Genomic DNA, 14,142 nt, shown 5'->3' on the forward strand with positions numbered 1-14,142 from the left:
CCACCCTGGGCAGTGGCATGATCTTAGGTCCTTCAGGGGATTCACTGAATCCCCGGCCCTAAGAACATGCTTGCTTTTTTTTTTTTTTTTTTTTAATCAGATCGGTCCCTTCCCTTGGCAGCAACAGAGCAGACAGAACAATTGGCGCAAAAGAGTAATCCTGCTTCAGAGGAGTACAGCCAAATGTGCTCTGGAATGCCAAACGTCTGGATTTTTTTCAGGATTCTAAGGATTCAGGATTGTACATTACCTGTCTCAGAGCCAGAAGATTGGTTAAATGTATTGATATTTTTCAGAGTTTTCAGCACTTGGGACCTGGATTGGTCATTGTTGGAAACAGGATACTGGTCTTGATGGACCTTCGGTCTGTCCTAAAGAATGACACGGGGAAAAAATCTGTCCCTGTCACTGCCCCGTCATCAGACCACCGTCCCCTTCACCGCCCCATCCCCATAGCATCCACCCTTCCCTCTCGCCACCTCAATGTCCTTCGGCACCCCTCGCGCGGTCCGTGCATCTCCCTCCCCCTTACTTTTGCGGCGCGTTTTAAGGTTTGAGTAATTTGTTGAAAGCCGCTGGAGTGTTCATGCAGTCACGTGTGTGGACAGCTTTTCCTCTGACAGCTTTCAACAAGTCTCAAACCTTAAAACGTGCTTCACAGGTAAGGAGGAGGGAGGGAGGGAGAAGGCCGTATGCGTTCCCTCCCTTAACTGCGGGGACAAGGCCATTCACCGCTCCTCGGGGCAGTGGATGGCCTTGTCCCCATACCTGCGGTGAGCACCTTTCCCCCCTCCACCATTTTGGCAGGTTACCCACGGCTACTCATGAGTAACATCCACCGTGTCATTCTTTAGTCTGTCCCAGTGTAGCAATTCTTATGTTCATACTCCCCTCCTCCCCTTCTATTGTAGAACCTGTGGAATGCTCCAGCCAATGGAAAGGCTTCTCGAGTCACAGGGAGGGGCTGAGCTGCAAGGGCTGTGGGGGAAACAGATCTGTGCATTGAATCACTGGAAGTGAGAGGTCTGGGGAGGGAAGATCCAGCCCCGCTGCGGAACCTAGGCTCATTCCAATTATTCCGAAAGCATCTGAAAACCTGGCTTTTCTCCAAAACGTAAAGCTAGCGATCCTCTTCATAACCTCTAATTTCTTAATATGTCCTTCCCCCATTTATTGAATTACCTGTAAACCGTGCTGAACTCTATCTTTATGGAGATGATGCGCTATACAAACTTAAGGTTTAGTTTAGTTTCTCTTCCTCTCTTTTTTTTCTCTCTTCTTTTTTTCTCTCTTTTTCTTCTCTCTTTCTCATTAAAAGGAGTCATGTATGCAGGTAAATTAGGGAAATCCCTTTTCTTCAAATTCACTGAGCTTTGGAACAACCTCTCTGCCCCACTGCGGAACCTAGGCTCATTCAAATTATTCCGAAAGCATCTGAAAACCTGGCTTTTCTCCAAAACGTAAAGCTATCTATTGAAAATGTAAAGCTAGCTATCCTCTTCATAACCTCTAATTTCTTATTATGTCCTTCCCTCATTTATTGAATTACCTGTAAACTATGTCGAGCTCTATCTTTATGGAGATGATGCGGTATACAAACTTAAGGTTTAGTTTAGTAGGATGCAGCCAATGGAAAGGCTGCTTAAGTCACAGGGAGGGGCTGAGCTTTAAGAGTTGTGGAGGGAGCAGATCTCTGCACTCAGTCAATGGAACTATTGAGGGGTCTGGGAATGGGGGCAGTTGAATAGGACTGAAGAATGGAGGAAAATGTGAAGGGTCTGCTGGCAGCAGATGGTGGTCAGACCTGGGAGCATATGAGCAACAGGACAGCACTTGAAAAGAGAGCTAGAGAGTGTATGCACTTTTATATTTTTTTGTGTCTCTAGAGAGGACAGTCTCGTATAAATTAAGCATTCCTCTGAAAATCTGGTCTAGAACGGAAAGGTTCATTAGTGCCTGGAGGGAGGTTTTCAGCCCAAGAAACTTACCCTGTTAACTATTAAATCACTTGGGCAAATTTCTCAAACAATGACTTAATACTGCCTCCTTTCAGAAGCATTAAATCCCCAACACTAAATATTTTATTTTGCTTTTTCCATTTGTGAATCTTTTTTCACGTGTAAAACTTTGCAAATTTATATCTTGTACACATTGGCCTGGATCAGTAATATGGAACGTCGCTACTATTTAGGTTTTGGCCAGGTATGTGTGACCTGGATTGGCCACCGTGAGGATGGGCTACTGGGCTATTCTTATGTTATGTAAATGCAAAACAAAAAGAAAATCCAACACAATTTGCAGTGAGGAGAAAACAAAGAAAAAAGCAATGTTACTTACCGTAACAGTTGTTATCCAGGGACAGCAGGCAGCTATTCTCACTAGTGGGTGATGTCATCCGACAGAGCCCTGATACGGACATCTTGCAAGCATGTCTTGCTTGAAGAAACTCAGAAGTTTCGAGATGCCCGCACCGCGCATGCGCCAGTGCCTTCCCGCCCGATGCTCCGGGCGTGTCTCCTCAGTTCAGGTAGCTAGCCGAGAAGCCAACCCAGGGGAGGTGGGTGGGACGTGAGAATAGCTGCCTGCTGTCCCTGGATAACAACTGTTACGGTAAGTAACATTGCTTTATCCCAGGACAAGCAGGCAGGTATTCTCACTAGTGGGTGACCTCCAAGCTAACCTCAATGGGATGGTGGGAGAGTTGGCAACTTAGGAGAACAAATTTTGTAACACTGTTTGGCCAAACTGTCCATCCCTTCTGGAGAAAGTATCCAGACAATAATGAGAGGTGAATGTATGAACCGAGGACCAAGTGGCAGCCTTACAAATCTCCTCAATCGGTGTCGATCTGAGGAAGGCTCAGAGGCTGCCATTGCTCTGACCTTATGGGCTGTGACCTTACAGGGAAGGGGTAATCCAGCCTGGGCATAGCAGAAAGAGATACAAGCCGCCATCCAGTTGGAGATGGTGCGCTTCGATACAGGTCGTCCCAACTTGTTTGGATCAAAGGAGACGAAAAGTTGAGGAGCCGTTCTGTGTGGTTTGGTGCGATCCAAGTAGAAAGCCAAAGCACGTTTACAGTCCAGAGTGTGCAGAGCCGATTCTCCAGGATGAGAATGAGGCTTTGGAAAAAACACTGGAAGCACGATGGATTGATTGAGATGAAATTCAGAAACCACCTTAGGTAGGAATTTCGGATGAGTGCGGAGGACCACCTTGTCATGATGGAAAACAGTGAAAGGTGGGTCCGCCACCAAGGCCTGAAGCTCACTGATCCTGCGAGCAGATGTGAGGGCCACCAGAAAAACCACTTTCCAAGTGAGAAACTTTAGTGGAGCCTTGCTCAGAGGCTCAAAAGGAGGTTTCATAAGCTGAGAAAGGACAACATTTAGATCCCAAACCACTGGAGGCGGTTTGAGAGGAGGATTGACATGAAAAAGTCCTTTCATAAATCTGGAAACCACAGGATGAGAAGAGAGAGGTTTCCCTTGTAGAGGCTGATGGAAAGCCGCAATAGCACTCAGGTGGACTCGTATAGATGTCGACTTGAGACCGGACTGAGACAGGTGTAGAAGATAATCCAACACAGAGGATAGGGAGGCTCATTGAGGCTCCTTAGAATTGGAAATACACCATGAAGAAAATCTAGTCCATTTCTGGGAGTAGCATTGACGAGTAGCAGGCTTCCTGGAAGCCTCCAAGACATCCCTCACCGCCTGGGAAAACTGGTGGGGAGTTATGTTGAGAGGAACCAAGCTGTCAGGTGGAGAGACTGCAGGTTGGGATGAAGTAGAGATCCCTGATGCTGAGTAAGCAGTGAAGGAAACACTGGAAGAAGGAATGGCTCCCTGCTGCTGAGTTGAAGTAGAAGGGAGAACCAAGGTTGCCTGGGCCACCGAGGAGCTATTAGAATCATGGTGGCTTGGTCTGATTTCAACTTGACCAGAGTCTTCTGAATGAGAGGAAATGGAGGAAACGCATACAGAAATCGATTCCCCCAATCCAGCAGAAAGGCATCTGCCTCGAGTCGATGAGGAGTGTAGATCCTGGAGCAAAACTGAGGCAGCTTGAAGTTGTGGGGAGCCGCAAAGAGGTCTATTTGAGGCGTCCCCCAATGTGCAAATATCTGATGAAGGGGGTTGGAATGGAGAGTCCATTCGTGAGGCTGGAGGAGACGACTCAAGTTGTCTGCCAAGACATTGTCCTTCCCCTGAATGTAGACAGCCTTGAGGAAGGCATTGTGGCGAACTGCCCAATCCCAGACTCTGAGAGCTTCCTGGCAGAGGGAGGCCGATCCCTGCTTGTTCACATAATACATGGCGACCTGGTTCTCTGTACGGATGAGGACCACCATGTCGTGAAGCAGATGTTGAAAAGCTTGAAGAGCATAGAAGATGGCTCTGAGCTCCAGAAGATTGATCTGATGGAGGCGGTCCGCACTGGTCCAGAATCCCTGAGTGCGAAGCCCATCCAGATGAGCCCCCAGGCATAGGTCGAGGAATCGGTTGTGAGAACCTTCTGATGAGGAGTGTGAAACAGCAAACCTCTGGATAGATTTGAAGAGGTCATCCACCAAAGTAGAGACTGCCGAAGAGCAGGAGTGACTATGATGTGTCGAGCCAACGGGTCTGACACTTGAGTCCATTGAGAAGCTAGGGTCCACTGAGGAATTCTGAGATGGAGCCTGGCAAAGGGTGTCACATGCACTGTAGAGGCCATGTGGCCCAGGAGGACCATCATATGTCTCGCTGAGATGGACTGGCGAGAAGACACAGACTGGCAGAGACGAAGAAGAGCATCCATGAGCTGAGGAGGAAGGAATGCTCGAAGCTGAATGGTGTCCAGTACCGCCCCGATGAAGGGAAGGGACTGGGTAGGCTGCAGATGAGATTTGGGAAAATTGATCTCGAAGCCCAGGCTCTGCAGGAAGCAGATCGATGTCAAGGTCGCCGAAATGACCTTTGGAGCTGACGGGGCCTTGATGAGCCAGTCGTCGAGGTATGGAAATACCTGAAGACCCATGGTCCGGAGTGCAGCGGCCACCACCACCAGACACTTCGTGAAGACTCTGGGAGACGAGGACAGGCCGAATGGAAGCACCCGATACTGCAGATGTAGATGTCCCACCCGAAATCTGAGGAACTTGCGGGAGGCCGGATGAATGGGAATGTGAGTGTAGGCCTCCTTGAGATCCAGAGAGCATAACCAGTCGTTCTGCTCAAGGAGAGGGTAGAGAGAAGCAAGTGTCAGCATGCGAAACCTCTCTCTGACTAGGAATTTGTTGAGGGCCCTGAGGTCCAAAATGGGTCGCAGGTCGCCTGTCTTCTTCAGAACAAGGAAGTACCGGGAGTAAAACCCCTGGTTCAGTTGGTCCGCCGGGACCGGCTCCACGGCACGAAGCAGGAGCAAAGCCTGAGCTTCCTGAAGAAGAAGGGCGGTCTGAGTCAAGTTGGAAGGATACTCTCTTGGAGGGTGGTCCGGAGGGACCCGATGGAAATGAAGAGAGTATCCTTCCTTGATGATAGTAAGGACCCAGAGGTCGGTTGTTATGGCCTCCCAGCGATGATAAAAATGATGGAGGCGCCCTCCGATGGGAAAAACAGGGGGAGGCAGAACGAGGTTGGTTATGCCCTCGACGAGACAGTCAAAAAGGCTGAGTGGTCTTAGGGACAGCAGGCGACTGAGACTTAGGCTGACCCTTCTGGGGAGGCTGACGCTTCGCCGGTTGCCTCGCAGGTGGAGTTTGCCTCGGCTGATAACGTCTCTGATAAATCAACGGCGGACGAGAAGGTCGAGACTGCCGAGGCTTAGGCTTCGGCCAAAGGATAGATTGGAATGACTTTTCGTGGTCAGACAACTTCTTCGTGACAGTTTCGATGGATTCGTCAAAAAGATCCACCCCAGCACACGGGACGTTCGCCAGGCGGTCCTGAAGATTCGGGTCCATATCAATGGTCCGCAACCAGGCCAACCGGCGCATCGCCACCGAGCAGGCCGCCGCTCGGGCGGAGAGCTCGAACGCATCATAGGCAGATTGCATCAACTGAAGCCGAAGTTGGGACAGCGAAGCAACCACTTCCTCAAACTCAAACCGAGCCTGGGATTCGATGTATGGTGTGAACTTCCGAAGCACAGGTAGAAAAAATTCCAAGTAGGCTGCAAAGTGGAAATTGTAATTCAGGACTCGAGACGCCATCATCGAATTCTGATAGATGCGTCGACCAAACTTATCCATGGTTCTGCCCTCGCGGCCCGGAGGCACTGAAGCATAGACCTGGCCAGGATGAGACCGCTTGAGCGAGGATTCGACCAGGAGGGACTGGTGAGAAAGCTGAGGACCCTCGAAGCCTTTATGATGCACCGTGCGGTACCGCACATCCAATTTGCCAGGGACCGCAGGGATAGAGTAAGGAGACTCGAAGCATCGCATGAAGGTCTGATCGAGGAGCTTGTGCAGGGGAAGCCACAAGGACTCTGCCGGAGGACGAGGCAAGTGCATGGTATCAAGGCACTCTTTGGAATATCGAGACCCAGCATCGAGAGTAATGTCCATGTCATCCGCCATCTGCCTGAGGAACGATGAAAAGGACAGTTGGTCTGCCGTCGCCGGTCTTCGAGACGGACTAGAAGAAGAAGCTTCAGGCTCCAGAGAGGCCTGTGAGCAACAGGACGAGTAGAAAACCTCGGGGTCCTCGAACTCCGGGCCCGGAGGAGACCCAGTCGAAGCAGCATACCCCAACCGAGGCAATTTCTTCTGAGGCGAGACGGTCGAGTGTCGAGAGGAATGCTTCAAAGAATGTCTGGATCGATGCCCCTCCCGATGCCTGGAAGGGGATCGAGCCCGTCTGTGAGAAACTGGGTCAGACGCCTCCAAGGAGCATATTGGACTCGATGCCGTCGATCGCATAGGCGGCAGAGTCGTAGGCTCCCCCGACGCCGCCCAGGTTTGATAGGGGGTTCGGAAGAACTCGTCCTGCTTCCTGCTATGCCCAGGACTGGGAGGCCCCGAAGGTGGACGCCACACTGAGTCATAGGGCGGAGTAATCGGTTCCAAGGGAGGCAGGTCACTAAACGAGGCTTTCTTCGACGGGATGGGCTCTAAGGGAGGCATATCACTAAGGGAGGCCCCCCTCGAGGGAATCGGTTCCAAAGGAGGTACAGCACTAACGGAGGACCTCCTCGAGGACCCGGACACCGCTCGCCGCTCCTCCTCGCCGAGCAACGAGGTCGTGCGGCAAGGAGGAGGGGGCGGACCGCCCCTCGAAGCCGAAGCTGGAAGGTCACCCTGGATGGTGGCAATCAGCCGAGGCCCCATGGTCTGCATGAGCTCCACGAACTGAGACTCCAGGATGGACCGCAACGAAGCCGATATGGAGGGATCCGCACCAAAAGGGGGCCCTTCCGCACGGTCTCCGCACTCTTTGGGTGCTACGTGCTTCTGCTTGCCAGTCTTCGGCACCTTGAGCACCACCGGAGGAACTGTCGGGGTCGATACCTGCTCCGAGGAGACGGATGAAGGCACCGGCGCCGAAGCCGGGGCCAAAACCGGTGTGAACGACGCCGGTTTCAGGAGGCCTGAAGCAGCCGGGGAGGCAGAGGGCTTCGCAGAAGGAGTCGAAGCACCTGTCGATGTCGAAGCTGCAGGATCCGATGAAGCTTCCATCTTGAACATGGACTCCCACAGCAGACAGCGACGCTTAAACGCTCTCGCCGTCAGAGTGGAGCAAAGCCGGCACGATTTCGGGAAGTGATCCGGTCCCAGACACTGTAAGCAGCGTCGATGAAGGTCTGTGAGCGAAATCGCGCGCTGGCACTTGCTACACTTTTTAAAACCGGTGATCGGCCGGGACATAGGCCAGAAAAGCTCCGCCGCAAGGTCGAAGGCGCGGGGCCCCAGCCACGCGGCCGACCCGGTAGGAAAAATTGTTTTTTTTTTTTTTTTAAAAGAAATCAAAGAAAGAAATAAATGTACAGGAGAGCCAAAAGAACTCAACCCGCGGCAAAAAAGAAGGCAAAAAAAGAGATTCAATGGGCGCAAATTGAAGATAGACTTCTCAGCTCCGCTGAAGAAAAAGAACTGAGGAGACACGCCCGGGGCATCGGGCGGGAAGGCACTGGCGCATGCGCGGTGTGGGCATCTCGAAACTTCTGAGTTTCTTCAAGCAAGACATGCTTGCAAGATGTACGTATCGGGGCTCTGTCGGATGACATCACCCACTAGTGAGAATACCTGCCTGCTTGTCCTGGGATAACTGCAGGCTATGTTGATTATACCAAAAATGGAATACTGTTAATGTTACCCCCTTTAAACAAACCAAGGGACCAAGCATTACCTTTGTTTATTTCCTTGTGGGCAAATGAAAGTGGTGTCCTTCAGGGTTCACCACTCTCGCCAACTTATTTAGCATCATTGGGTTATTTATCATACAGTTTCCAAGTAAAATTTTACATTTACGCAGAAGTGTTGAATCAATTGCTTTCATTCCTACTCAAGTGGAAAACTGGACTTCCACATTTAAACTGAAACGAAGTTTTTCCTTGCGAGCCCAAATGACAAACTTACTGAAACAACGCTCCTCTTAAATGGTCAAAATTATCCCATACTTTCTACCTTAAAAGTATTAGGTGTTACATTAGACCATTCTTTATCTTTTAAAGCTCACACAGATTTACTGGTCAAGAGATGTTTTACTACCCTTTGGAAGTTGCGTACCATTAGGAAATATTTTGATTTTACAGCCTTTAAAATTTTGGTTCAATCGCCAATTCTTTCCATATTAGATTACTGCAATATCATTTACTTAGGTTCCTATAAAAAAAAAAAATCACTCGATTGAGAATACAAAATACAGCAATTTGTTTGATTTTTAATTAAGAAAACATGATCATATCAGTTTATATTATCAAAAGCTTCACTGGTTGCCCTTTGAAGCCAGAGTGTTATTCAAATTTGGTTGTTAGCTGTTTTAAAATTTTATTTGGTTTAGCACCAACGTATCTCTCTTCCCATTTTAGATTTGATACTATTAAGAAAAATACCCGAAGCTCAGGTTGATTCTCTTTCCCCTCAATCAAAGCATGCCGTTATGAAAAATTCTTGGCTAGACCTTGGCATTCCAGGCAGGAGTAATGAATTAATGTTTGAACACTCTTATCTCTCCATCCTTCACCTATTATCAATTCCAGAAAGATCTTAACACTTATCTATTCAAAAAATATGAACTACAAAATTGATTTTATTTTTTAAATTTATTAAGGTATTAAGCTTCCAATCAATTTATGATTATTCGTACAATCATAGTAACATAACATAGTAGCATAATAGATGACGGCAGATAAAGACCCGAATGGTCCATCCAGTCTGCCCAACCTGATTCAATTTAAATTTTTTCTTCTTAGCTATTTCTGGGCAAGAATCCAAAGCTCTACCCGCTTCTGTGCTTGGGTTCCTACTGCCGAAATCTCTGTTAAAACCTACTCCAGCCCATCTACACCCTCCCAGCCATTGAAGCCCTCCCCAGCCCATCCTCCACCAAACGGCCATACACAGACACAGACCGTGCAAGTCTGCCCAGTACTGGCCTTAGTTCAATTTTTAATATTATTTTCTGATTCTAGATCCTCTGTATTCATCCCACGCTTCTTTGAACTCAGTCACAGTTTTACTCTCCACCACCTCTTGTCACAAACCCTCCTCAGAGCGTAGCTTCACAGTGACAAAACTGGGATTCTATAACAAAGGGTATCTTCAGGACTTCTAGTTAGCCCTAGGTGAATGCCTAGGCTTGGGAGGCAAGGGTAAATATTGGCTCCAAGTTATTACCACTCAGACAGCGTTCTTTAATAAAGAATCAAAGTTTTATTCTGACCTTGGTGGTCCCAGAAAGGTGAAACATAAAAGGCAAATATTGGCAAAACAAATCCAGTTGTAAAAAGGATAATCAAAATACACAAGCAAAAATCCCATATAGGTTATCTTGCCAGAGTTCTTGACCTCTGATTCAGCAATATATTTTATAATGGTATTCAAACATAACTCAAAACTTCCTCTCAGCATTATTTGTTAGAGGCATGAAACATAGATAACTTCCAGCAGTCAGGTAAAGGACTAAACAAACTTGTGTCACAGAAAATGTTAGAAACTTGGTTTGGCAGCAAGCCCCAGCACAGCTTTGCAAAGAACCCCGGTCTTTCCAGCTACCTCCAGGAAGGCAAGGCAGCTGTGGAGATTAGGTGATTAGCTGCCAACAAACCGTAGCCACAGTATGTTTGCAAAACTTCAAACAAACTCATTCACACAGTTCTCAGGTTCTATAACTTCAACCTTTACTTTTAGGAAAAATCAGTTGCCAGCATTTAGGTAGGCAAATTTCTGAAACCAAACTAATAGCTTCAAAGGCAAACCGCAAATTCTTCAGGCATTTCTTGCACAAAAGGAAAGGCATAAAAAAACCCACACTCACTGCTTTCCAGCTACTCACTGCCTGGTTCAATTTATGTCCATAAGATCTGTCTGGTTCTCAAGTACAGGACCAGCAACTTGTACCTCCATGTTGTCCATAAAATCAGGAATCTGGAAGTCTGAGGTGGGGAGGATTTCTTCCACCTCCTGCATGGGCCAATCTGCCACTTCTGGCTCTGCTTCCTGGCTCCACGGCTCCTGCACTGCCTTGGGCTGAAGTGACTTCCCTTGGTCACTTGCTCCTCCCCCTGCTGTATGCTTCAGCCTGCTATTGAACAGCTCAGAACCAATCCCCTTCAGGCTGTAGAGGGGATGGGCTTTGGTTCCCTTGCAGGGTTTTCTAAGTGCAGCCGCTCTCTCACTGGCTTTCCTAGCTACTTTATAGACCGGCTGCTGCTGTGGCCAGTCTGCCTGCCTCTGTTCCACCTTACTCCTGCTCTGGTCATATGAACAAGAGAGGTCAGCCTCAAGTTGCTCCCTAGAATCAATCTGGTCAGCTCTTTTGCACCGGATCCTCATAGGGGCAAAACTAGTATTGGTGCTAGGTTTGTCACACTCTCTCGGGAGCGCATTCCAGGCATCCACCACCCTCTCCGTAAAGTAGAATTTCCTAAAATTGCCTTTGAATCTACCACTCCCTCAACCTCAAATTATGTCCTCTGGTTTTGAACGTCTGAATCATATCTCCCCTGTCTCTCCTTTTCTCTAGGGTATACATATTCAGGGCTTCCAGTCTCTCCTCATACGTCTTCTGGCGCAAGCCTCCTATCATTTTCGTCGCCCTCCTCTGGGCCTCTTCAAGTCTTCTTATGTCCTTCGCCAGATAAGGTCCCCAAAACTGAACACAATACTCCAAGTGGGGCCTTACCAATGACCTGAACAGGGGCATCAACACCTTCTTCCTTCTACTGGCTATGCCTCTCTTTATAAAGCCCAGCATCCTTGTGGCAGCAGCCACTGCCTTGTCACACTCTTTTTTCACCTTTAGATCTTTGGACACTATCACCCCAAGGTCCCTCTCCCCGTCTGTGCATATCAGCTTCTCTCCTCCCAGCATATATGGTTTCTTCCGATTATTAATCCCCAAATGCATTACTCTGCATTTCTTTGCATTGAATTTTATTTGCCAGGCATTAGACCATTCCTCTAACTTTTGCAGATCCTTTTTCATATTTTGCACTTCTTCTTCAGTGTCTACTCTTACAAATCTTGGTATCATCTGCAAAAAGGCACACTTTTCCTTCTAACCCTTCAGCAATCCTTCAACCACTCACAAACATATTGAACAGGATTGGCCCCAGCACCGAACCCTGAGGGACTCCACTCCTCACCTTTCGTTCCTCCGAGCGACTTCCATTAACCACTACCCTCTGGCGTCTGTCCGACAGCCAGTTTCTAATCCAGTTCACCACTTTAGGTCGTAACTTCAGTCCTTCAAGTTTGTTCAACAGCCTCCTATGAGGAACTGAATCAAAGGTTTTGCTGAAATCTAAGTAAATTACATCTAGCATATGCCCTCGATCCAGCTCTCTAGTCACCAATCAAAAAATTCAAGTGAGGCTCACCGGCCTGCAGTTTCCTGCTTCATCCCTGTGACCACTTTTATGAATAGGGACCACATCCACTCTCCTCCAATCCCCAGGAATCACTCCCGTCTCCAGAGATTTGTTGAACAAGTCTTTAATAGGACTCGCCAGAACCTCTCTGAGCTCCCTTAGTATCCTGGGATGGATCCCGTCTGGTCCCATCGCTTTGTCCACCTTCAGTTTTTCAAGTTGCTCAAAAACACTCTCCTCCGTGAAAGGCGCAGAATCTACTTCGTTTTCTCGTGTAACTTTGCCAGACAATCTCGGTCCTTCTCCAGGATTTTCTTCTGTGAACACAGAATAGAAGTATTTGTTTAGCACATTTGCTTTTTCCTCATCACTCTCCACATATCGGTTCCCAGCATCTTTTAGTTTAGCAATTCCATTATTCATCTTCCTCCTTTCACTAATATATCTGAAAATAATTTTTATCTCCCTTTTTTATATTTTTAGCCATTTGTTCTGCCTGTGCTTTCGCCAGATGTATCTCTCTCTTGGCTTCTTTCAGTTTCACCCTGTGGTCCTTTCTGCACTCCTCTTCTTGGTTTTTTTTATATTTCACGAATGCCAACTCTTTCGCCTTTATTTTCTCCGCCATTAGTTTGGAGAACCATATCGGCTTCCTTTTTCTCTTGTTTTTATTGATTTTCTTCACATAAAGGTCCGTAGCCATTTTTATCGCTCCTTTCAGCTTAGACCATGTCTTTCCACTTTTCTTATGTCCTCCCATCCTAACAGCTCTTTCTTCAGTTACTTTCCCATTGCATTAAAGTCCGTACGTTTGAAATCTAGGACTTTAAGTATCGTGTGGCCGCTCTCCACTTTAGCCATTATATCAAACCAAAACGTTTGATGATCGCTACTTCCCAGGTGAGCACCCACTCGAACATTAGATACTCTCTCCATTTGTGAGGACCAGATCCAATATCGCTTTTTCCCTTGTGGGTTCCGTCACCATTTGTCTGAGCAGAGCCTCTTGAAAGGCATCCACAATCTCTCTAATTCTTTCCGATTCCGCAGACGGAACATTCCAATCCGCATCCGGCAGGTTGAAATCTCCCAACAGCAGAACTTCCACTTTCTTTCCAAACTTTTGGATATTCACAATCAGATCCTTATCAATTTGCTGTGATTGAGTCAGAGGTCTGTAGACTAAACTGTAGACTAGCAAAGTTCTGGGAATCATCATTGACTCTACATTGTCCTTTAACGACCACATCAACTCCCTAGTAAAAAAATGCTTTTTCAATCTTCATATGCTAAGGAAAGTCAGATCCTGCTTCAACCAGCAACATTTTGCTGTCCTTGTCCAATCCATCATTCTTTCCAGATTTGATTATTGCAACTCCATCTACCTAAGCCTAACAAAGAAAAGTCTTATCAGACTTCAACAGATTCAGAACACCGCAGCTAAACTAATCTTCGCAAAAGGCAAATTCGACCATGTCTCCCCGCTTCTGTCTAAGCTTCATTGGCTCCCAGTCTTCCTCAGGGTTCGCTACAAATGCGCCTGTCTTACCTTCAAATCTCTTCACGGCATCCTTCCTCCCCTCTTTCCTCTATCTTGGCTCTCGAGTACTCATTCCACCAGATCCACTCAGAAATTCAAACTATCCTTCCCTTCTCTAAATGGCATTTCCTATACAGGAAAACTTGGAACATCCCTCCTCTTCAGGATCACCGAGCTGTGGAACAGCTTTACTGCCCATCTTCGGAGTTCGACCTCCCTCCAACACTTCAGAAAACATCTGAAAACCTGGCTTTTCTCCAAAATGTAATTACCCCCTCCCTCCTTCCCGCTTACCAAGCCCTCCTTCCTTCCATTGGAGTTCCTTTCTTTGTTTTTTAATTCCTGTAAACCGTGTCGATCTCCACTTCTGTGGAGATGACGCGGTATATAAACTTAAGGTTTAGTTTAGTTTAAACTAAACTAAACCTTAAGTTTGTATACCGCATCATCTCCACACTCGTAGAGCTCGGCATGGTTTACAGGGAATGGAATAGAGAAGGAACTCCAATGAGGGATACAGGACAGTATAGAGAAAGTTTAGAGGGACTTAGTATAATAAAGGGGAGGAAATATTAAATTTTTTG

At 47.5% G+C, this 14,142-nt stretch overlaps 1 protein-coding gene across 5 annotated transcripts in view; it reads right to left on the minus strand.

The window, feature by feature from the left end:
* Nucleotides 1-14,142, minus strand: part of OPLAH (5-oxoprolinase, ATP-hydrolysing) — a 148,900-nt gene that overhangs the window by 108,410 nt on the left and 26,348 nt on the right. For 2 of the 5 annotated variants that reach the window (XM_033933006.1, XM_033933002.1), the window contains exon 1: nucleotides 10,547-10,690. The exons of 1 other annotated variant lie outside the window; for it this stretch is intronic. In XM_033933006.1, the coding sequence (XP_033788897.1) occupies nucleotides 10,547-10,615 (69 nt within the window). In that variant the 5' untranslated portion in view covers nucleotides 10,616-10,690. Of the gene's footprint in view, nucleotides 1-10,463; nucleotides 10,691-14,142 lie in introns of those variants that run through there. 2 more of the 5 variants (XM_033933004.1, XM_033933003.1) reach the window with 2 other exon arrangements.

Source organism: Geotrypetes seraphini, chromosome 2 (assembly GCF_902459505.1).
Source record: "Geotrypetes seraphini chromosome 2, aGeoSer1.1, whole genome shotgun sequence".
NCBI lineage: Eukaryota > Metazoa > Chordata > Amphibia > Gymnophiona > Dermophiidae > Geotrypetes > Geotrypetes seraphini.